Genomic DNA, 22546 nt, shown 5'->3' on the forward strand with positions numbered 1-22546 from the left:
TTATTTCATACCAATGACCTTATTGGCTATGAGCACTATGGGACTTAATTTCTGAGGTCATCAGTCCCCTAGAACTTAGAATTACTTAAACCTAACTAACCTAAGGACATCACACACATCCATACCCGAGTAAGGATTCGAACCAGCGACCGTAGTGGTCGCGCGGTTCCAGACTGTAGCGCCTAGAACCGCTCGGCCACAACGGCCGGCCAATGAGCTTAATTTGTTTCGATGCAAATCTGTGATTAATTTTTTTTGAGTGGTCGTTTCCATATTGTCTTTGAACTGTGTACTGCGTACACGCAGGTGAATGTGATTTATTAAGCTTAGCAGTGAAGCTTCCCAGTCCCATGATCCTATCTCGGAGTCTTCCCTGAAAGTAGCTAGGTGGTAACAGGACAATTTTTACGAGGGTGAGTCAAACGAAAACCTTAAATTTGTAATAACAAATCGAAATTTTGCGCCGTTATCCTATAAGCTGATAAGCGTGCTGCAAACAGCGTGCAGAATGGTCTGTAGGTGGCAGCATAGTGCAGATGCACACATACCGTCGCAGTATTAGTATAAAGATTGCCGCCCCACTTGCGACTTGCACCAGGGAAGAACAGCGGTTCTGTTATTCGATTTTTGCGTAGTGAAGGTGTGAAACCTATTGAAATTCATCGACGAATGAAGGTTCAGTACGGAGATGCGTGTTTGTCACAGTAGCAAGTCTACGAATGGAGTAGGAAGTTCACAAATGGTGTGACTTCAGTGGAAGAGGCTTCTCGTCCACGTCAGGCACAACGAGTTGTGACTCCTCAGAACATTGCAGCAGTTGAAGCCATAGTAAAGGAAAACCGCCGAGTGACACTGAATGATATTGCAGCTTGTTTACAGATTAGTCATGGGTCAGCACACCACATTGTGCATGATGTGCTCCAGTTTCACAAAGTGTTGCCAGATGGGTGCCACGGCAGCTGACTCCTGAAATGAGAGAACGACGTGTTGATGCTTGTGAAGAAATTCTTCGGCGCTTTGAACGAGAAGGTAATGGCTTCCTTGCAAGAATCGTTACTGGGAACGAAACCTGGGTTCACTTCCACCAACTGAAAACGAAGAGAGCGAGCAGGGAATGGCGCCATTCCTCATCACCAAAACCAAAGAAGTTTCGAACAGAGCCATGAGTAGGGAAAGTTAAGCTGACTCTCTTTTGGGAGGAAAAAGGCGTCATTTTGGAGCATTACATGCCTAGAGGGACCAATGTTACCAGTGCATCATACACAAATCTCCTAAAAAGTCATCTGCGGCCTGCAATGAAATCAAAGCGACATGGATTGCTGTCAGCAGGTGTCCTTTTTCAACATGACAATGCAAGGCCCCACACCGCAGTACAACAGTTGCAACAATCACAGACCTGCATTTTGAGTATCTTCCTCATCCACAATACTCACCAGACCTTGCCCCAAGTGATTTCCGTATGTTTGGACCACTTAAAGACGCAATGGAAGATAAGAAGTTCCGTTCTGATGAAGAGGTACGCCACGCGGTGCATGAGTGGTTGTGCGGACTACCAAAAGAATTTTTTTCTAAGCGAATTTATGCACTTTGTAAGCGCTAGAGGACTTGCATTCAGCGTGGGTGAGATTATGTTGAAAAGTGATACAGCTTAGTACCACTTCAGCACAATAAATAATATTTAAAAAAAATATTTAAGGTTTTCATTTGACTCACCCTCGTATTACAGAATTCTGAGTGATGAAGTTTAACCTTGTCTTCCAAGTCAAAGTAATGCTGACTACCCTTAACGTTACACTGATTTTACATTTGTAGCAGAGTAGGAAATTTGTTCTGGTCCACAAGTGAACGTTTCTATTTAAGTCCACGGAACACTACGCCATGTAATATGTTCCGCGCCGCACGCTGCCTGGAGTTTCGCTTCAACCCCAGTATGACTGCGCACGACGTTACGGAAGCCCCGAAGAACGGACGGGTAAGTATGTTCCAGTGCGACACAGTTTGGTTCGCCTCTGCTGTCAGTGTCTTTCTGTGGTGAAAGGCGTATGGAAGAAAGCAGTACCTGACACTTACCTTATGTGCAGTTTCTGGTTCCATTGTATCCAAAACTCGTACTCCTTGAATATCACGAAATTTACTGTCAAGTTTATTGGTACTTGGTAAATGGGTGATGACTGCTGTAACTTGACAGTTTCTGAAAATCAGATCTATCTAGTACCGTTTATATCAGGGTGTTGAGTTGGAATGGATATTAAATTCACACAGAGACCAGTTTCAATTGCGTTCGTCGCTGACTCAGTTTTTATTTGAACAAATGGACGAAAGTTTATCGATAACATATGACACTTAGTTGCATGTATCATGTCGTTATAGATTAATTTGTGGCCAGACGTCTGCTCTTTAGTTCAGCTTCTGACACATGTGTTTCCTACCACGATACCATTTGTATAAATGTCTCTTTAAATAACCTTCTTACTTGCTTTAGACTAACACACTACATGCGCAATACTTTTTAACGTCTTCTGCAGTACCTCGCTGTATCTCTCACTCATCAACATCTCGCTAACAAGCGCCATTACTCAAAACTTTTCGTTCACTTCAGACTACATTTCACACATGTAATTGTTAGAGTCGTTTGCTCTTCCTAGACGGACGTACCTTGTACAAATAAGCACGCGATTGTAAATAAAGAGTAAATTATAAAACTGTGGCACTGTGTCACGGTATCTATCACAGTTTATGTTATTTCATCGGCCGGACTGTGTCTTTATGTTTGATCACAGGCTTTAGTCGAGTCTACAATTAAGACACTTCTTAGAGAAGAATACACACGGGGATTAAAACGAGGATTCTGCAGGCAGAGACAGTTCCTTCCTCATCCTCGCCAGATTTCTCTCCGCTGCTGAACACAGCTCCCGCCCTGGACCGACCGCGTCTGGGTTAAACCATCCCAGTACTCTGTCCCTGAGCAGAGGCAGTGTTGTTCCGTTGCAAATGAAAAAAACAAACAGCACCGGTCCCTGCATCATCGTAGCTATGTGCACGTAGTACACGAACTGTGCAATACCTTGTGCCTGGTGGAACCCAATTCTAATAATCACGCCTATACCACTTAGGATAACGGTCTTCACTGACATAAACAGAACATCTTTCTTTGAGCCAAATTTATTTTTACTATAAATTTTGAGTTGGCGCATGGAGTTCCGATTACGCAGGTACATGTACCCCACTAGTCCAAGGCAAATCAAATTAAAAGCTATCGAAAGTGAAATTCCCACGAGCAATATTATTCGACTGTGGAACAAATAATATTTACTCGTTTTTTCCAAGGCAATACTTGCTGCACATACTACACTCCAGGATATTAGAGCATACAGCGCCTGACAACAGAATACTTTTCTTGCTTCAGCAGGTCGTAGGTCGTTAGGAAGCCTCAGGTGACGAATGCACGCGTACATTTGGTAGCAGAATGAGTTTAGCCAGATGCAGCCGAGAAGTGTGAGGGCGCTATCTATTAGCACCGCCGTAGATACATCAGGCACACCTGCCATACGATAAACGACCTCAGAACACAGGATCTGGATTATACCTGTGATCTGAAAGCACAAGAATATCTTTCCAGGCAAATTACGTAAGTGGGGAAGGTACATGTATACTCCGGCGGCCAAAAATCGGAAAAGAATATTAACTGCTATAAATGAAATTTCTAAAAGTTTTAAGCTGTCGATTTTAAAGTCCTTGTATTTCAAGGTGGCATTGTTCAAACTGTCTTTGTAGCTCAGTGTTATTTCTGTTGGCTTTCCATCCGCTTCGAAATCACCTTCTCTCCACATTTGATTGAACATCTTTACGTACGATCCATCCGCATGAAGTCCGACGAGACATTTCTCGGCAGGTTTAAGGGAGAAAAAGTCGCGACACTTCATGAACAGAATAGCTCTGGAAACAGAGCAGATGGCATCCGTAGCGTTCGATCCCAGACATGACTGGTGATCAGGACTATCGAAGTAGCAGCGAGCATCGTGTACAGACCGTAACATACTAAAGGGTACGTCCTGACAAATGCTGAACGAGTTGGCAGCCATCCAGGCCAGTAAACAGAGGTTGACTTTTGCCCTCTGTGTGTAGGCCAGGTAGCTGGTGACGGGTAAGTAGGGCGACCTCTGCACCATGTCGTTCCACAACTGCACGCGGCACCGCTCGCGCTGCTCGGTGGCTTCTGGAGGCAGGTCTTCCAGTGGACACGTGGGGTGGTCCAGGGCGTTGGCCAGCAGCTGCATGCAGCCAGTATCCACGTAAAGCGTAGCGTTGCTTCTGTCCTCCAGCTGCCACTCTTCTTCTGCAAAAGAAACACGCGGAACTTAAACTCTCCTCGATAAGACTGGCGGTTGCATAACTAAATCATCTGTGATCAATGTTTAGAATACGTCGCAACCAACAGACGTACATGAATTACCCACAATGTAAGGCGGATGTTCAACATACGCTACTGGCCATTACAATTGCTACACCACGAAGATGACGTGCTACAGACGCGAAATTTAACCGACAGGGAGAAGATGCTGTGATATGCAAATGATTATCTGTTCAGAGCATTCACACAAGGCTGGCGCCGATGGCGACACCTACAACGTGCTGACATGATTTCTCAGACACAAATAATAGTTGACCGGCGTTGCCTGGTGAAACGTTGTTGTGATGCCTCGTGTAAGGAGGAGAAATGCGTACCATCACGTTTCCGACTTTGATAAAGGTCGGATTGTAGCCTATCGCGATTGCGGTTTATCGTATCGCGACATTGCTGCTCGCGTTGGTCGAGATCCAATGACTGTTAGCAGAATATGGAATTGGTGGGTTCAGGAGGGTAATACGGAACGCCGTGCTGGATCCCAACGGCCTTGTATCACTAGCAGTCGAGATGACAGACATCTTATCCGTATGACTGTAACGGATCGTGCAGCCGCGTCTCGATCCCTGAGTCAACAGATGGGAACGTTTGCAAGACAACAACCATCTGCACGAACAGTTCAACGACGTTTGCAGCAGCATGGACTATCAGCTGCGGTTACCCTTGACGCTGCATCAAAGTCAGGAGCGCCTGGGATGGTGTACTCAACGACGAACCTAGGTGCACGAATGGCAAAACGTCAGTTTTTCGGATGAATACAGGTCCACTTTGAAAAGTGGACGTTACATTTCAGATATGTTACGACCCGTGGCTCTACCCTTCATTCGATCTCTGTGAAACCCTACATTTCTGCAGGATAATGCACGACCGCATGTTGCAGGTCCTGTACGGGCCTTTCTGGATACAGAAAATGTTCGACTGCTGCCCTGGCCAGCACGTTCTCCAGATCTCGCACCAATTGAAACCGTCTGGTCAATGGTGGCCGAGAAACTGGCTCGTCACAATACGCCAGTCACTACTCTTGATGAACTGTGGTATCGTGTTGAAGCTGCATGGGCAGCTGTACCTGTACACGCCATCCAAGCTGTGTTTGACTCAACGTCCAGGCGTATCAAGGCCGTCATTACGGCCAGAGGTGGTTGTTCTGGGTACTGATTTCTCAGGATCTATGCACCCAAACTGCGTGAAAATGTAATCACATGTCAGTTCTAGTATAATATATTTGTTCAATGAATACCCGGTTTATCATCTGCATTTATTCTTGGTGTAGCAATTTTAATGGCCAGTTCTGTAGTTCCCGATATTATTGTTACTGTTATTATATGTTGCATTAACTTTGTTTCATACAGTTTCGCAAACTTGCCCCCAGCCAGAAGATTTAACCAAAGGGTCACAAGTGTCTAATTTATGGCACGTAATGCAACACGTGCGATTGAACCCCTAGACGAGTTTGAGCCAATACATTTCGATGAAGGGGAACCGCATGTGAGCCCGAACATCTTTGGGATGTTAGCACGCATGATTGAATGTTGGTTTACAACTCCAGAGATATTGGATTCAGGGATAATTGCTACGCTTTTTCACCTCTACAGTGATTTGTCTGCAGCCAGAGTATACGTCCCCCAATAATTAAATGCGCAAGATAGTTCAAAAGTTGCAAGATGACAAGGGCCCACTGTATGCAGCAGAGACATGCCTAGTGAAGCACTGCTACGTCCAAACCAACCCTCACCTCTAGGACAGTTTTACATATTACATTCTGAAAAGTGCTGATAACCTTTCTTTCGAGCACTACCCAGGTTCAAAATACAAAGCGAAGGAAAATCATGCTGCTCCGCAATGCATCATACACTGCACATAGTACACTGATTTGTTGAGAGAAAATGCAGACAACAGCAAGACAAATTTATTCCAAAAGGTTTAAAGACAAAGGTAGTTTCTGGAAAAGACAGAAAACACGAGTTTGACTGTGACAGTTCTTTTTTTAATTATTTATTTCATTCCCACGATATGACGTGGCGGTAGCAATAGTAGTAGTAGTAGTAGTAGTAGTGTCGGTGGTATTACCTCTAACTAAACAGGGTATGGCGCTGTGTTGGGAAGTGCGGCTGATGAGTTGGTGCCGGAAGAGGGAGGAGCGAGAGAGGGCTTCTGATGGCCGGGAGGCCAGCAGAACAGCACAGTCCACACTTCAGGAATCTATGGAATGAACAGAATCAAGAAAACCAATAGGTTGACCATGAAGAAAATGAAGAAACCAGGTGAAGGACGAGTAGAACTGAAGGAGACTATAGCGGGAGGAAATGCTGAACGATGGACTGTAGGAGAATCGAGAAGACTGGAAGACACTGCGAACGGCCTGCATAAGCGGAAAGGTTTCATTAAGATGGAGGCGGAGGAGGCTGATAGAGGTATTGCAACCTTGGTATAAGTAGGGGAGGATTATAGCTGGTAGCATGGGTATGTATCAGCAGAGGGAGGATATGACTTGTTAATGTAGCCGCAATAGGAGCCCTTTTTTGCAGAAGACTGGTGAAAAAATTTATTTTGGTCCCCAAATTTCCGGGATGTGTAGAATTCGTTAAAATGTTCGAGGAATTTCAGAAGAGACGGCTATCTAATCAGCTGTAGAGGTTCCATGTAAGAAGGGGAAGATGGATACAGCAGAAAACACAGAGTGAATGGCTTTATAAGGACTGGTAAAGTCTTAGGAGGGCAGAGATCGTTCGTGGAGATGAGACTGGGACGGATGAGGCTTTTGTTAAAATGAAGTAAGAAAGAAGAGTAGGGTTAGTATTCTGTTGACGAAGAACTTAGAGAGAAAGCACAAGCTAGAACTTGGGAAGTGTACGGAAGCAACTCAGCTGTGTCTCTCCAAAGGATTCGTCCTAGCATTCGTCTTAAGCTGTTTGGGGAAATCGTGAGAAATCTAAGTTTTTATGGGCAAATTCGAGTTGTTAAACATCGTCTTACTACAGCGCCACGTCGCTCACAAGGGAAACTCCCCATCGCACCCTGTAATATTTCTGGCCTAGTCAGCCATCATATTAGGCTCCAAGAAGCTGTTCCCGGAGCAGTGGAGATGCAATAAGTATATAGATGCCAAAATGTGGTGTGAGGTACCTGTGACAGATGTTAGACTCGGTACCATTCCCGTGAGAAAGACCGCCTGCATAATGCTACTGCTCTGTGATTGGCTGCTGTGTTCGGAGCAAGGGCGCCAAAACGTTAAATTATAGTTATTATTATTAGTTAAACTACTCATTGGAATGACTTCAGTTTTTAATATAAATATCTCTCAACAGCTGACTATCAATCAGTCATTTTAGAATTATTAAAAACAATTTAAATCAAAAACAAAAGACTGACAAAATTGCAGACGAAGCACTTCGGAAGCGTTCGGGTCACGCCTCTTCTGGTACGGCGTGCGAATTGTTTCGGGCTGTTCGTCACTCTGGATTAGGCAGTCGAGAAGAACACACATGTTGTCTGTCGTAGGATGTGTTTCCAATTTTTATTTAAGTTCCTGTTCGCCACTCTAGATTAGGCAGTCGAGATGTACAGTCATGTTGTCTGTGGCATGATGTGTTTGCCAGTATTCAGTATTAAAAGATTCACTCTGGTAGTCATGAGGCACAGACACGTGCCGGAAATAGTGTAAAGATACATTTTCGTAAACATTGTGTTTGATCATGTACTTTGCTGTATCAGGAGGTGTTGTGTTAAGATCATGCAGTTATCTCGTGTGGCTATATTAAAATACGCGAGTGGCATCCCAAAGAAGTGATACAGTATTTCAGAACAGAACCTCGCTAAAAGTCAGTTTCAGCCTCAAGCTACAAAACCTACGACCTGCGTGCTGTTTTCTGCGCTGGGGACATCAACTTGAAGGTGCAGGTTAGTGAACTATAACAGAACCTTGGTATTCCACACAGTGCAGTGGAAACAACTAGGCCCTCATGTGTACTGCATGCACAGAACAAATGTGCTCAGTGACACGTCATCTGCAGTAATGCAGAGGAGGTAAAGGAGTATGATTGTTATTAAAACCAACAATCAATTCATTCTTCCTTTCTTGCCGGAACCCCCTCAGATTTAGTGGTAAGAGGGCCCAGTGGACAACCCGTCAAAAACTGAACACAGATAAACTTGAAAACAGGGAGAAGGCGTACTGAACTGTGAAAAGAAGCAAGACAGAAACACTGAACGGTCGAAGAATGGGAAGTGCAATATAGAACAGCCTAAAGCAACAGCGGAGTTGTGGTTAAGTGCTCAAGGTTTTGGATTGCCAAACGGGCGAACGATGTTCAAACCAGCATAGTACCAACTTCTTTTCCCGCTGTTCGCGTATTCAAATTTGTGTCTGTTTCGTGGTGTAACATCCGTTTGCAACAGCGAAGTGTAAGGAATAATACTAGTTGATTCTGCGGAACTACTCTATTAGCAGCCGAAAGGAAATGGCTTTCGAATGCGAACCGTAAACGTTTGATGACATGACGACAAGTCAACCGAATCCTCCACCAGAAAACAAGTCAAGTGTGTCATACACGGGATTAGTGACTGTACGTACGTCATATGATAGGAATCTCTTACCGACACTTCTAATTTGTACGCCTGGCAAGTGACTGAGATGTGCCTCATTGACCGATTTTGGTGTTAATGTGAATGTGATCACTCCCAAGGAAATGATGAAAACGTAATAGTTTGTCACAGAAACTGCAACAAATCAACGCAACTGTTGCACAATCACACAGTTTCTCTGTGCTCTGTGAAATCATATGTTTTTAACGTTTATGAAGCTGCGTTCCATTTTGGAAATTTCGACTCCTGAATTCCTCTGTTGTAACAGAGTTCACACATGTTTACTTGTTGCTTTCATTTCTGTGAGGCATCTATGTGGTATCGCTTGCTCTCATATTCATCACGTCTACTTGCAACGGTAACGTATTCTTACCACATTGCTCGTTTCCTATAACCAGTGAACAGTATGACAACTGCCAAGACTACAGAAAGACATTAAACATTTCAGTGACCGGAGGGACAATTCATAATACTGTGACAAAAAAAAGGCACAAGAGAGATTTGAACACGGTACATCCGCTTTAAAGTCCAATACCGTCACTTGTTAAGCTTGGACCGTTAACTATTTCTATTTTGCTTTTTTTCACAGTTCAGTGCACCTTCTTCCTCTTTCATTCACGATCTGTATTCAGCTTTTGACTGGGACAACTTACCACTAAATATGAGGGCCATGATGGAGAGTTTCCCTTGTCAGCAGGCTTTTACAAGAATAGACGATGGCTATAAGATGGACACCCCATGTATGGTCAGTTTGGAGACTTCATAATATGAGTCTACAGCGTGCTGGAGGTGCCAGGTTAGTTCACGATATGAGAAGTAAATTAAGAGTTATCTGCCAGTGTTGCCTGGGAGACCCTGAGGGATAGATCTCTAGCCACGTAATTGGAAGCCTATGTTCCTCCAGACACAATGGCTCCTGTCCATACAGTGTGCGAGAATTGTGTCTTGGAATGTACGAGTATTGGTGACTGTAACGTCAACATGTGAGAAACAGGTCATGATCGGTGTGGCATGCTCTCACGCCTTAAGACACTGTCGAGAGATTTGGAATTTAAACTAGTATATTGAAGCAAAGCCTAGCAACCAGAAATTCTACTGTTCTCCCTCCTCCTCCCCTGTCCCATTAGTGGATAAACACTAGTGGACGGCATTTCTTACACCACCTAGATTCGAACTGGTTACTTGTGAATCGAGTGCCACTACACAGGCTTGCGTTATCTACCTTGGCCATGGGCGCGGGTGGTACAACCCATTTAAGTGCGATAGCAAGATCGATGACAATTTATTGTGCGGTGGACGTCAGGGAGAGGGAAACGATAGGTGGTATATCTTGCGATATTTGGCTGGATTTTCAGCATAATTGATTTTGAGGTAACTTAAGCTACACAAACAAGGAAAATTTTTGAGGTAGTTCTGGAGTGAACATTAGTAGCTTGGAGGACTGGTTGGGTGTTAGGAAGGCGGTGTTGTTGGCGTAATGTAGCAGGTCTATACGGAGGTGGGTGGTCTATACGGAGCAAAACTGATTTGTCAGCGATCTCCTGTAGACGAATGAAGATATACTTTTGGGTAAGATTTACAGTGACAACAGAAGGTAGTGTGTCAGACAAGAAACTATACGACAGATATAATTGTCTGAAAGACCATAGACTTTTAGTTCATACATGGGAGAGCTGTGGCATACTTAGTCAAAGGTTTTCCATTCACGAGGGAAAGAAAAATCAGCATCTCAGCTTGAGTTCGTTATAAGAAAAGAAGAAAAAAATAAGGCTGAGAAGCTGGTACTCTATGGAGCACTTCCGATGGAAGCCATACTGGATTATGTGGAGGCTTAGATGGTGTTACAAATGTTTGTGGTTATTCTGGTTTAGAATCGGTTGACCCGTCGCACTGAAGATGTAAGTCAGGCTAATGGGTAGGTTGGATGATGATTCACAGGGACGTTTATAATTTTTGAAAATTTTTCCACTACCTAACAGTTTGGAGAAAAGAGAACCACTTGCATGAATATCAAGAGTTCAGATAGAAACCCAGTTCTAAGGAAAGAAGGGAAAGGAGAAAGGTGGAAGGAGTATATAGAGGGTCTATACAGGGGCGATGTTCTTGAGGACAATATTATGGAAATGGAAGAGGATGTAGATGAAGATGAAATGGGAGATATGATACTGCGGGAAGAGTTTGACAGAGCACTGAAAGATCTAATTCGAAACAAGGGCACGGGAGTAGACAACATTCCATTCGAACTACTGACGGCCTTGGGAGAGCCAGTCCTGACAAAGCTCTACCATCTGGTGAGCAAGACGTATGAGACAGGCGAAATTCCCTCAGACTTCAAGAAGAATATAATAATTCGAATCCCAAAGAAAGCAGGTGTTGACAGATGTGAAAATTACCGAACTATCAGTTTAATAAGTCACAGCTGCAAAATACTAACTCGAATTCTTTATAGACGAATGGAAAAACTGACAGAAGCCGACCTCGGGGAAGATCAGTTTCGATTCCGTAGAAATGTTGGAACACGTGAGGCAATACTGACCTTACGACTTATCTTAGAAGGAAGATTAAGGAAAGGCAAACCTACATTTCTAGCATTTGTAGACTTAGAGAAAGCTTTTGACAATGTTGACTGGAATACTCTCTTTCAAATTCTGAAGGTGGCAGGGGTAAAATGCAGGGAGCGAAAGGCTGTTTACAATGTGTACAGAAACCAGATGGCAGTTATAAGAGTCGAGGGACATGAAAGGGAAGCAGTGGTTGGGAAGGGAGGTGAGACAGGGTTGTAGCCTCTCCCCGATGCTATTCAATCTGTATATTGAGCAAGCAGTAAAAGAAACAAAAGAAAAATTCGGAGTAGGAATTAAAATTCATGGAGAAGAAATAAAAACTTTGAGGTTCGCCGTTGACACTGTAATTCTGTCAGAGACAGCAAAGGACTTCGAAGAGCAGTTGAACGGTATGGACAGTATCTTGAAAGGAGGATGTGAGATGAACGTCAACAAAAGCAAAACAAGGGTAATGGAATTTAGTCGAATTAAATCGGGTGATGCTGAGGGAATTAGATTAGGAAATGAGACGCTTAAAGTAGTAAATGAGTTTTGCTGTTTGGGGAGCAAAATAACTGATGATGGTTGAAGTAGAGAGGATATAAAATGTAGACTGGCAATGGCAAGGAAAGCGTTTCTGAAGAAGAGAAATTTATTAACATCGAGTACAGGTTTAAGTGTCAGGGAGTCGTATCTGAAAGTATTTGTATGGAGTGTAGCCATGTACGGAAGTGAAACGTGGACGATAAATAGTTTAGACAAGAAGAAAATAGAAGCTTTCGAAATGTGGTGCTACAGAAGAATGCTGAAGATTAGATGGGTAGATCACATAACTAATGAGGAGGTGTTGAATAGAATTGGGGAGAAGAGAAATTTGTGGCACACCTTGACTAGAAGAAGGGCTCGGTTGGTAGGACATGTTCTGAGGCACCAAGGGATCACCAGTTTATTATTGGAGGGCAGCGTGGAGGGTAAACATCGTAGAGGGAGACCAAGAGATGAATACACTAAACATGTTCAGAAGGATGTAGGTTGCAGTAAGTACTGGGAGATGAAGAAGCTTGCACAGGACAGGGTAACATGGAGAGCTGCATTAAACCAGTTTCTGGACTGAAGGCCACAACAACAACAACCTGATACAGAAACCTGTATACAGGATGACACTGTACAACGTGACTACTGCTAGTAGGAAGGAAAAGAGGCTATTTTTAAGATGGCGTATGTAATGAACAAACGAGCAAGCTCCTTTCCGTATTTTATGGATTGTGTTGTTTTCATATCTTGTGTTGTAATTGCTATATTTAATTTGTTTTGTGTCATTATGGTCAAGTATTGTAACTGGGAGCAAGGGAGTGGGATGTTTGTATTTGTGCTCTCTTGGACATACCAACTGGTGAAGCGTTAGCTACCTATAGTGAAGATATCTTCGAGAAATGAGGCACTGATTTTGGGTTTGCTGAGGTTGATTGGGAATGGTTGGTTGTTATGGAGGAGAAGATAATGTGCAGAATGGGTGCTTTCCAATACTTCGTTAAGTTTATGGGAAATATGGGGTTAGGTTCGTACATATCAGCCACCAGTCCCAGAGTTTCTTGTCCTACACAAGGTCAAAAATGTCGTCCTGTAGCATTGGTCTTCGGGCATGTGACATAGACATTTAGATGGAAGGTGAATGGAGCTGTTATCATCATCTGTTGGACGAGATACTGAACGTTCAATGAGGTTGGAGGTTGAGCAAAACAGTGATTCTCAAATGAAGGTCTTTCTTGGTGGGGTTGCGATGCAAGGAGTTGTTCGATTGAGGAAATGGTAAGTTCATTTTAGCGGATGATGCTTTTGCTTTGCATTTATGGAAATACATGGAGTGTGGCCGATGCAGGTAAGTAAAGATTGTACTTTTGAACACTGTTTATGTAGGTAGTTTTGCTTCTAATGGGGTGGGTCAGATGGTTTCTTCATATAACTGAACACGTCGACAGCGGTAGTAGATCAAGGCTGTGTTATTGATACGCTGGTCTACTGTGGATGTGGGTTCACTGAAAACAAGGGAATTAATGAGGATACGCAGGAATTTGCGTGTTTACACTTTGGGATGGGATTTTAAATACTTCACGATTTTCTCTGCTGATTATCATATTCACGAATCTGATTGATAGCTGTGAAAGTACGTGGACGTGAGCTCGAGTGTGTGAAAGCACAAGTTCCAGACATGAATGATTGGGATATTCTGAAGGAGGGATGTTTGAAATCATGGTTTGTGGATTTTATGGAGATGGAATCTAATCTAGGAAGTAGCTATAAGTGAGTACGATTTAGATTTGTGAGTATGATTTACATTTTTTCTCTAGAGATTTAGGCCTAAGGTCTTTCATGGGTGGGTGGGACTAGACAAAAAAGTAAGTCGCTGGAGACAGATTTCGAGAAGAAATGTGTGTGAAACTGATGTACTTGATGTTATCAGATACACGTATCTTTTTTTCTAGGTTAGGAGCTTTATCAAGACTTCGTCTTTGTAAGTTACTCTGAGTGGTTTGTGGTATGAGGCAGTTGGTGAGAATGTAGAAGGGAGGGAGTAACGACTAGACGTGTTACCAGGAGCGAGCGTGGTATCAGTAACCAAAAAGCGCCAGATGTGCTGTCTTCATGATTCTGCAATAATCTAGAAATCTTTTTCGTAAAGAAAACTAACAATGGAAGTAAATTGAAATGGAGGATAATGATGTTGAAAAACAGAGTACTTATGCTTTCACGAACGTTGTTCCCATCAGCTATACAAATGGAGTTAGGATGGCTACGAATGTAGCTGCGTTTGAATATCGTAATTTTGGGTGCTAGGGCACGTCATTGTAATGCACTAATCCAGTTATATCATCGACGTGTTTACAGAGGTCACCTTCAGTGCGATTAGCTGCTACAAGTCGTGGATTGTCTTCCGTATATACCATCTTACTGCAGTTGTCAGGCGATTACTGTTTTCACATTTCCTGGGATGTCAATGGACAGGTCGAACGTAGATTCCTATGGAAAGGTGGATGTAGTCTGACAGATGATTGGTAGACAAAAGCGAACCGGAAGCTTGTACCCAGAGCTAATGTTTTCCTGCACCGATACGTTGATGCCGAGCGCAGTTCTCGTGTGGCCGCTTGTTTGTGCTGTTGAACTTGTGTTAAGTGTGGCTACTGGCTGGCGAACCCACGCACCTCGTCGGACTGTGATCGCCGGCAGCCATGCCGTCGGTAAATTGTAAACACCTTCCTGTTAATGCTGTTGAGTCGCTTAACTATATCCCCCCCCCCCCAAGGGAAATCAGAAAGAATGGGGGCCAGATTCCTTACATAATACAGAACACTATCCCAGAATCTGACCTGTGATACGACCATCATATGAGACAATAGTAATTTCTCCCAAATGGTGACAGCCGTCAGAATCCAACGGAAATTTGAACTGCTACTATTTCTTCAGAGAAGAGGCCGATGCAGAAAACGTGATTTGGCGCCGAGGCAGGATGGGAAACCCCTCCAGAACGAGGAACGAGAAAACTATTACATGGCCGTCTTATTCCATTGCTCCGATGGATGACTGAGTATTTCTTCGTACGCAAATTACGTTTCGAAATCATAAGGGAGTCTGTATGCCATAGAAGAAAGTGAGAGTGAGAGGATAACTGACTATTTGTCACAAGCAAATCAGAATTCAAGAATCAGTATTGGATGCATATGCATGTACATGGTGTGGAAGGCTGTTAGTTTTAGTGGCACATTGGTTAATCGTGTCAGGACGAAAACACACACACACACACACACACACACACACACACACATACACACACAAACCAAGTATTATGTTACTTAAATAGCACGGACAGACGGTTGAAACTATGCAGCAGTATTTCGTAAATAATCGTCTCTTGGTTTATTGTGTGTTTTAAATTCCACGTTTTGCATCCAAAACCTGTTGCGTAGGTATAGCACCTTGCGTTGAACTTTCGTTGATCTTAGAATGACTGAGTGACCGAAAACACTAACAGCACATCTCTACCTCAGTGCTTCCACTATCTTAAGCAAGACAACATCACAGATCTACTTTCGCTCCACTGCAGCACACACCACTTCACCAAACCATGTATGTTTACGACATTTTGATGCTTTAGAAATATGCTCTTCAGTGAGTACCGCCTTAAGCGTTGTCACTGTCGACTGCAGCCAGTCATGTTCCATGCTGTCTGAAGGATGTCATAGACGGACGGCACCATAATTGATGTGCTGCTTGTTACCACAAAAGTGCTTTCTTTTTAAATTATAGTTAGTAAGTCATACTATTTTAAATTAAAAAAATAAAGAATCCTATTTCAACTGGGCCCATCCAGTGGGTTTGATAAATTAACACATCGTCTAAAAGATTATCTCTGCATTTTGACAAAAGAAATTTTGTGAAACTGTTTTGCTTACAGTTCCTCTTTTCAGAAAGGTCGATTGAATCTTTGAAGCTCATTTTGCTTATGATTCATGAAATTATTATTATTATTATTATTGGACTTAAATTCTAAATTTAGTTTCAAATATTGCTCTACTTGCGATACCCTCTCCCCACACCGTTCACGTTAAAAATATCTTGTAACTATTGCTAGCTTGTTTTGAACTGAGGCATATGTATATATACACATACTTTCTATGCACTGTGTTTCCTAAAAATTTTGTGGACTAAGCGCCGGCTGTTGCAAACTGGATGTCAATGTTGTTACCAGTGTGCAACACTGTTATGTATAGGTAAATAAAGAATATTGTTATATGGTATCCTCGGTTGGGTTCGTACATTCTACTCCAGCAGCCCTGTACCTTGTGTTGTAAGTAGGCTATGTAAGTAGGCTGTTTATGTTTTCTTATTGGCAACGTTACGTAGCGCTCTGTATGAAAATCACTGGCTGTGCTGTGTGTAGTCTGTGGCCAGTTTGCATTGTTGTCAGCCATTGTAGTGTTGGGCAGCTGGATGTGAACAGTGCGTAGCGTTGTGCAGTTGGTGGTGAGCCGCCAGCAGTGGTGGTTGTGGGAAATGAGATGGCGGATTTTTGAGTACAGAATGGATGTCATGAACTGCTATATATATTATGACTATTAAGGTAAATACATTGTTTGTTCTCTATTAAAATCTTTCATTTGCTAACTATCCCTATCAGTAGTTAGTGCCTTCCGTAGTTTGAATCTTTTATTTAGCTGGCAGTAGTGGCGCTCGCTGTATTGCAGTAGTTCGAGTAACGAAGATTTTTGGTGAGGTAAGTGATTTGTGAAAGGTGTAGGTTAATGTTAGTCAGGGCCATTCTTTTGTAGGGATTTTTGAAAGTCAGATTGCGTTGTGCTAAAAATATTGTGTGTCAGTTTAAGCACAGTCTTCTATAATTTTTCTAAGGGGATGTTTCATATGGCGACCCTGCCAGGATTATGGTATTTGCTTACACAACTTTACACATCGGTACCATATTTCTCTAACACACAAATTACACAGCTATCTGATCATTTAACTGAGAGAGACAAACTTTTTATTATGTCAGTGACAGATGTTTATGCAATTACACAGTTGGATAATTTCACACTTATGAAATTGTATTTTGTCTGTACTTTGTGAACTGTTCATATTTTTTCAGACCCATTGTGATATTATGAGAACTTTGAATGATATATTTGGTATGAGTTAATGATTTTTAAAGTACGTTTGAGGTAGATGACACTACTGAAATGAGCAGAGAATTTTTTTTAGGTTTTGAAATTATTGCAGAAAGCTACAACGTTTTCGAGATTTGACTGAGGTGTTATGATGTTATTATTACAACGACGATGTGTATTGTGCTGTTGAGGAATGTTTATTATGCTACGTATTTATTATGATGAAATATTGAAGAAGTGTCGACGAATAAGGTAAGGAATAATGAGTAGTGGTTAGGGACTCTGATTTGTGGAAAAGGATGTTGGAAACCAAGAATCGTACTTTAAGAGTTATGAAATGTGTGTAAATGCGTGAATGTATCACAATGCCGGCGAAAATTTTTTGGACACTGTTATATTCATAAGATTTTGTTTCTACACATTTGCAACGCAAATTCTCGACCCGTGAAATTTTGTATATTAGACTGTCACTGTAGCAGAAACTGCTGTCGTAAATATTTCCGTAAGAAAGTTAGGTGACCACCAGCACGTAATGCGTCGTGGGCACCCAGCTGTGTCAGATGCCGGGAGAACAAGTCATTAGTGAGTGCCTTTCAGAGGCACAGGTAAAAAAAAAAAGGGAGGCCATTATCCTCGCTATTGACATTCCTTTGTAGAAAGCATCGTAAATACGACACCCTCAAACTTGAAAACATGATAACACTGTGGAGCTCTTAATTTATGATATTTACTAAAATGCCTAATGAAATGATGACAAACATTTTACATATATTGTCTTTGTAGTTGAGAGATTGCTCATTTTGTTTAATATCTGGTTTCCAGCTGTGTTGCAGCATTAGTTTTATAAAATAAACTTAGATGCATTTGCTAATGTGAACACTTTCTGTCAACAGATCTATTAAATAATTATTTTATGATCCACATTCTTCGAAAAAGGAGCTCTTGGAATGGAAAGAACAATAAGAAGGGACATTTCATATGGAGGAAGAATGTATAAATAACAACACTGTGTCATCTGTTTGCAATAACAATGCATTCGCAATTACTTGTCTAGGTTACCTATGTTCTTGACTGGATAGTTAGTTAGCTTTAAAACATAGTTGCATGTTAACAGTTTGTAAGTGTGACAAGGAGTACTAATAACGTGAAGTGAAAAATTTTATAGCAAAGACTAAATTAAAAAACAGTTTATCTCTCAATAAACGGTTTTACATGTGAGATGTGGTGTAACCCTTTGCGCTTCTCAGTACGCAGAGTTTCAACTTGAATGCAATTATCATGCGGTATTCGTCCGTAAAGAATACTGGAATTTATGTTACACTGAAAACAAACCCTGTCCTTTCCTTTTGGTGTTATCCCACTATGTGTTTGTGTACGCTTTGTATTTGTTTTCTTCCTGTCTGTAGTTTCATAGAATTTTTTCTTCTTCTAATACTAAGCCACATTCACTATGATGAGGAATACTGTTATCCTCAAATATAATTGGCATTAATAATATGTTATTTACCTTGTAAATATGCTTAGACATTATTTATTCTGTTTTGTTTTAATGCTCATGTGTGAAGTTGATGTTTCGAAAGTTATTCTGATCTTTTATGTATGTACTCATGTCATAATTCCTGTAACACTGATGTATATGTTATTTCGATTCTTTTGTAAAGCTTGTACTACAAATGTTATCTGTATTGTTATGTTCTTTAATGATATATTTTGTACCTTTGTAATTGTATTCTCATGTTATAAAATCGTAATTGACACCAGTTCATCAAATTAAGTAACTTGTAAGTTACATTTCACTGCACATGTTTCTGTTGGTCATAGTATATGGACAATATGTGAGAAGTAGGGACTGTTAGTGTTTGCACGTGTGTTAATAATTCAGCAAGGGACTGGATAACAGCATTGCTGGTTCTAAGGACAATTCCAAAAACTTTGTGAGTGCACAAGTGGTGGTTATGGACTTGCTATATTATCCACAAGACTCTTCAATGGTGATTGTGCACCTGCACAGTCACAACAGATGGCTGCTTGCCATCTCTACCAGGACTACAGTGGGTCTACTCTGTGATGACCTACCTACCAATATTCATCAACTTTGAATGACTCTGCTGTGGGTTTACTCTGTTGTGGCCCATTACCTGTCAGCATGTCAAGAGTCAGCACTGTCTTTCCGTTGGAAGGACAACACTACTTCTTCAAGACTAGAAATCCACTACTTCCATGTGCATTGTCTTTTACTGCTCAGACTTTGAGAAAAGAAACGGCAGTTTTACTGTGATGAATGATCAGGACTGTCTTTATGGACTGTGAGAAAATTTTAGCTTTTGACCAACATTGTATCAATAAGTGTGTGCATTTGATATCTTTGTTATTGTAATTATGAAAAATTTTATCAAATCATTATTGGCCACTGCCCAAAACAATTTGTAAATTTTTTTGTGGGGAGCATGGGGGCTATGTAAGTAGGCTATGTAAAGGCTGTTTATGTTTTCTTATTGGCAACGTTACGTAGCGCTCTGTATGAAAATCACTGGCTGTGCTGCGTGTAGTCTGTGGCCAGTTTGCATTGTTGTCAGCCATTGTAGTGTTGGGCAGCTGGATGTGAACAGCGCATAGTGTTGCGCAGTTGGTGGTGAGCCGCCAGCAGTGGTGGATGTGGGAAATGAGATGGTGGATTTTTGAGTACAGAATGGATGTCATGAACTGCTATATATATTATGACTATTAAGGTAAATACATTGTTTGTTCTGTATTAAAATCTTTCATTTGCTAACTATCCCTATCAGTAGTTAGTGCCTTCCGTAGTTTGAATCTTTTATATAGCTGGCAGTAGTGGCGCTTGCTGTATTGCAGTAGTTCGAGTAACGAAGATTTTTGGTGAGTTAAGTGATTTGTGAAAGGTATAGGTTAATGTTAGTCAGGGCCATTCTTTTGTAGGGATTTTTGAAAGTCAGATTGCGTTGCGCTAAAAATATTGTGTGTCAGTTTAAGCACAGTCTTCTATAATTTTTCTAAGGGGATGTTTCAGTGTCACCTATCAAATACATCTTTTCATTTTACTTTCTTTCACGTATAATGTGCGAGTGATTTAGAACAACCAGATATTGATGAGTGGGTCACTCCCTTTTCTCCCTATCTTCAAGCTCCATACTGACTGCGCTAAATCAGCAACACGTCTATAAGAGCTTTAAATTTTGTGCAGATCATGCAGTGAGACACAATATTCTTCTGCGAGTGTCGTGTGCCTGAAAATGGATGGACTTATATATTAATAGATCGAATAAATTTACATTGTTTACTCCAAGATAAAGTCCTCTGAATAAAGCACTAGCATCGCTCTACAGCTCAAAAATTTTGGTCGACAGACCGATGTTCTTTCCAGCCACCAAAAAGAAACAACCAGCAAAGAAAGCAGGTTGTAACGTGTTTGTATTATCCGCTAAATGATGATTAGTGATCAACGACATTGGACAAATTGCCTGAAGCAGATTGTAGCATCAAGCTAAATAGTCAAAGGACTCCAATGGATTTTTTCGGTGACTTGTGGAAGAAAACGTTAAACATTGCAAACACAGAGTTGACTTGGAATTTAGTATTTTCTTTCAATTGCTTAATTAATGAGTGTAATTGCATAATTAAATTACTTAGACAGTTATTATGAGTCCTCTGAAAAGTTGCTGTAGAGTAAATCAAGTGCTGTAGTCCTTGTGAGTGACTGAAAAGTCTGGGTGGATAGTGTACATTCTTCCGTGAGTTTGGTCTGTCTATAAATGGATGGACTGACATTTTGATAGGCAGACTAAATTTACGTTGTTCACTCGCAGATAAGAAACAGTGAATTGAGATATGGAATTACTCTGCAATTATAACCGAGAGAAAGACATTCCACTCGTGCCCAATACACGAATGGTATAAGCTTCAGACGAAAAACGAATATGCTCGACTACTACTAGCAGTCAAGCTAAATAGTCAAAGGACTCCAATGGATTTTTTCGGTGACTTGTGGAAGAAAACGTGAAACATTTCAAACACAGAGTTGACTTGTAATTTGATCGCTACCACACTGAAACTTGAAACGAGAGGAAAGCCATTTGCTTGATTTGGAACGTCAGTTCATATGAAATTAATTTTTCAACGATCAGTGGGTCGGAATGACAAAAAAATACTAGAACTGACATAACGTAAATGAACGTGAAATTTCGAAGAGCAAATGAAGTCACATATCTTTGGAAACGTATACAAGGTTTCAGGAGAGATGTAAAATTACACGTATGGTCTGCTCGAATATAGGACAAAGGAGGTGGCCAATCCATTTTTTAAAATTATGGTATGTGTGAGACGGTTTTATAGAGTCAGATAGAGGTGTGCCACCTCGCATTCAGAGATGAAGGGCAGAACATCCGTATGCGACCAGTCGCAACAGGTCACACATAGCGCCTTTGTCTTTCTGCCCACTGTTTGCGGTGGGGCGGGCAAGGGCATTGCACATGCGAGCAGCCAGTCATCGCGATGCTTCATTACATGCAAATGTTCCGGGACGTGCAGTGCGGTGGAGAAGCACTCTGTTCTGCAGTATGATACGCATCACTGTGCGAAGTAAGGAATTTTATTGCTTTACACGTTTCTGAGAGGCCGCTGCACTGTCCAATGTTTAGTTAAACACAAACGTTGTAATAATTCACATACCATCCTGGTAGTTATCTCAAGGCGGTACTAAAATGGGAAGCAGCGGCGGCAGTTACTGTTAAATACGGTAGGCGGCCGCTGAAACATAAGGACTCCCCCAGTCCATTGCGGGCTTCGTGGTTGGTAGGACACGTTTTGAGACGTCGAGGGATCACCAGTTTAGTACTGGAGGGAAGAGTGTCGGGGTTAAAGATCGTAGAGGGAGACCTGTGGTCTTGCAATATTAATCACCTAATCATTTGAATGTTTTCCTGAAATTTCATATATATGTATATATTTTTTTTTTTCAATTTTTCTTTAATAAGTAATTTCTCGGTTTCTAATTGATTAGTCAGCTGCGGAAGATAAATTGTTAATTTTTGTCCATATAATTGTTAATAGCCTTAAATGTGACAAGATTGTATCACGTACACCAGTAGTAGTGGTGCAGAACCGATTTACAAAGTCAGAGTTTATGCGAGAGGGTCTAGCGCGAGGTACTGGACAAAGCGGTGCAGTACACGCTCGCGGCAGCAGAGGCGCTGAGGTCGCGTTCGCCATAAGCCATCCCACAACTTGGCTTGGTCTTCAAATCCCACCACTGCGACACCCCGTAAATGCGCCGCCATATATATATATATATATATATATATATATATATATATATATTTATATATATATATATATATATATAT

General features: G+C 41.6%; 1 protein-coding gene across 1 annotated transcript in view; it reads right to left on the minus strand.

Annotated features, from left to right (window-relative positions):
- Positions 1–2294: 2294 nt before the first annotated feature.
- LOC126159206 (uncharacterized) overlaps positions 2295–22546 on the minus strand; it is a 78248-nt gene continuing 57996 nt past the window's right edge. The window contains exon 7 of the mRNA XM_049916499.1: positions 2295–4336. Within this exon, the coding sequence (XP_049772456.1) occupies positions 2835–4336 (1502 nt within the window). The 3' untranslated portion in view covers positions 2295–2834. The remainder of the gene's footprint in view (positions 4337–22546) is intronic.

Source organism: Schistocerca cancellata, chromosome 2 (assembly GCF_023864275.1).
Source record: "Schistocerca cancellata isolate TAMUIC-IGC-003103 chromosome 2, iqSchCanc2.1, whole genome shotgun sequence".
Taxonomy (NCBI): domain Eukaryota; kingdom Metazoa; phylum Arthropoda; class Insecta; order Orthoptera; family Acrididae; genus Schistocerca; species Schistocerca cancellata.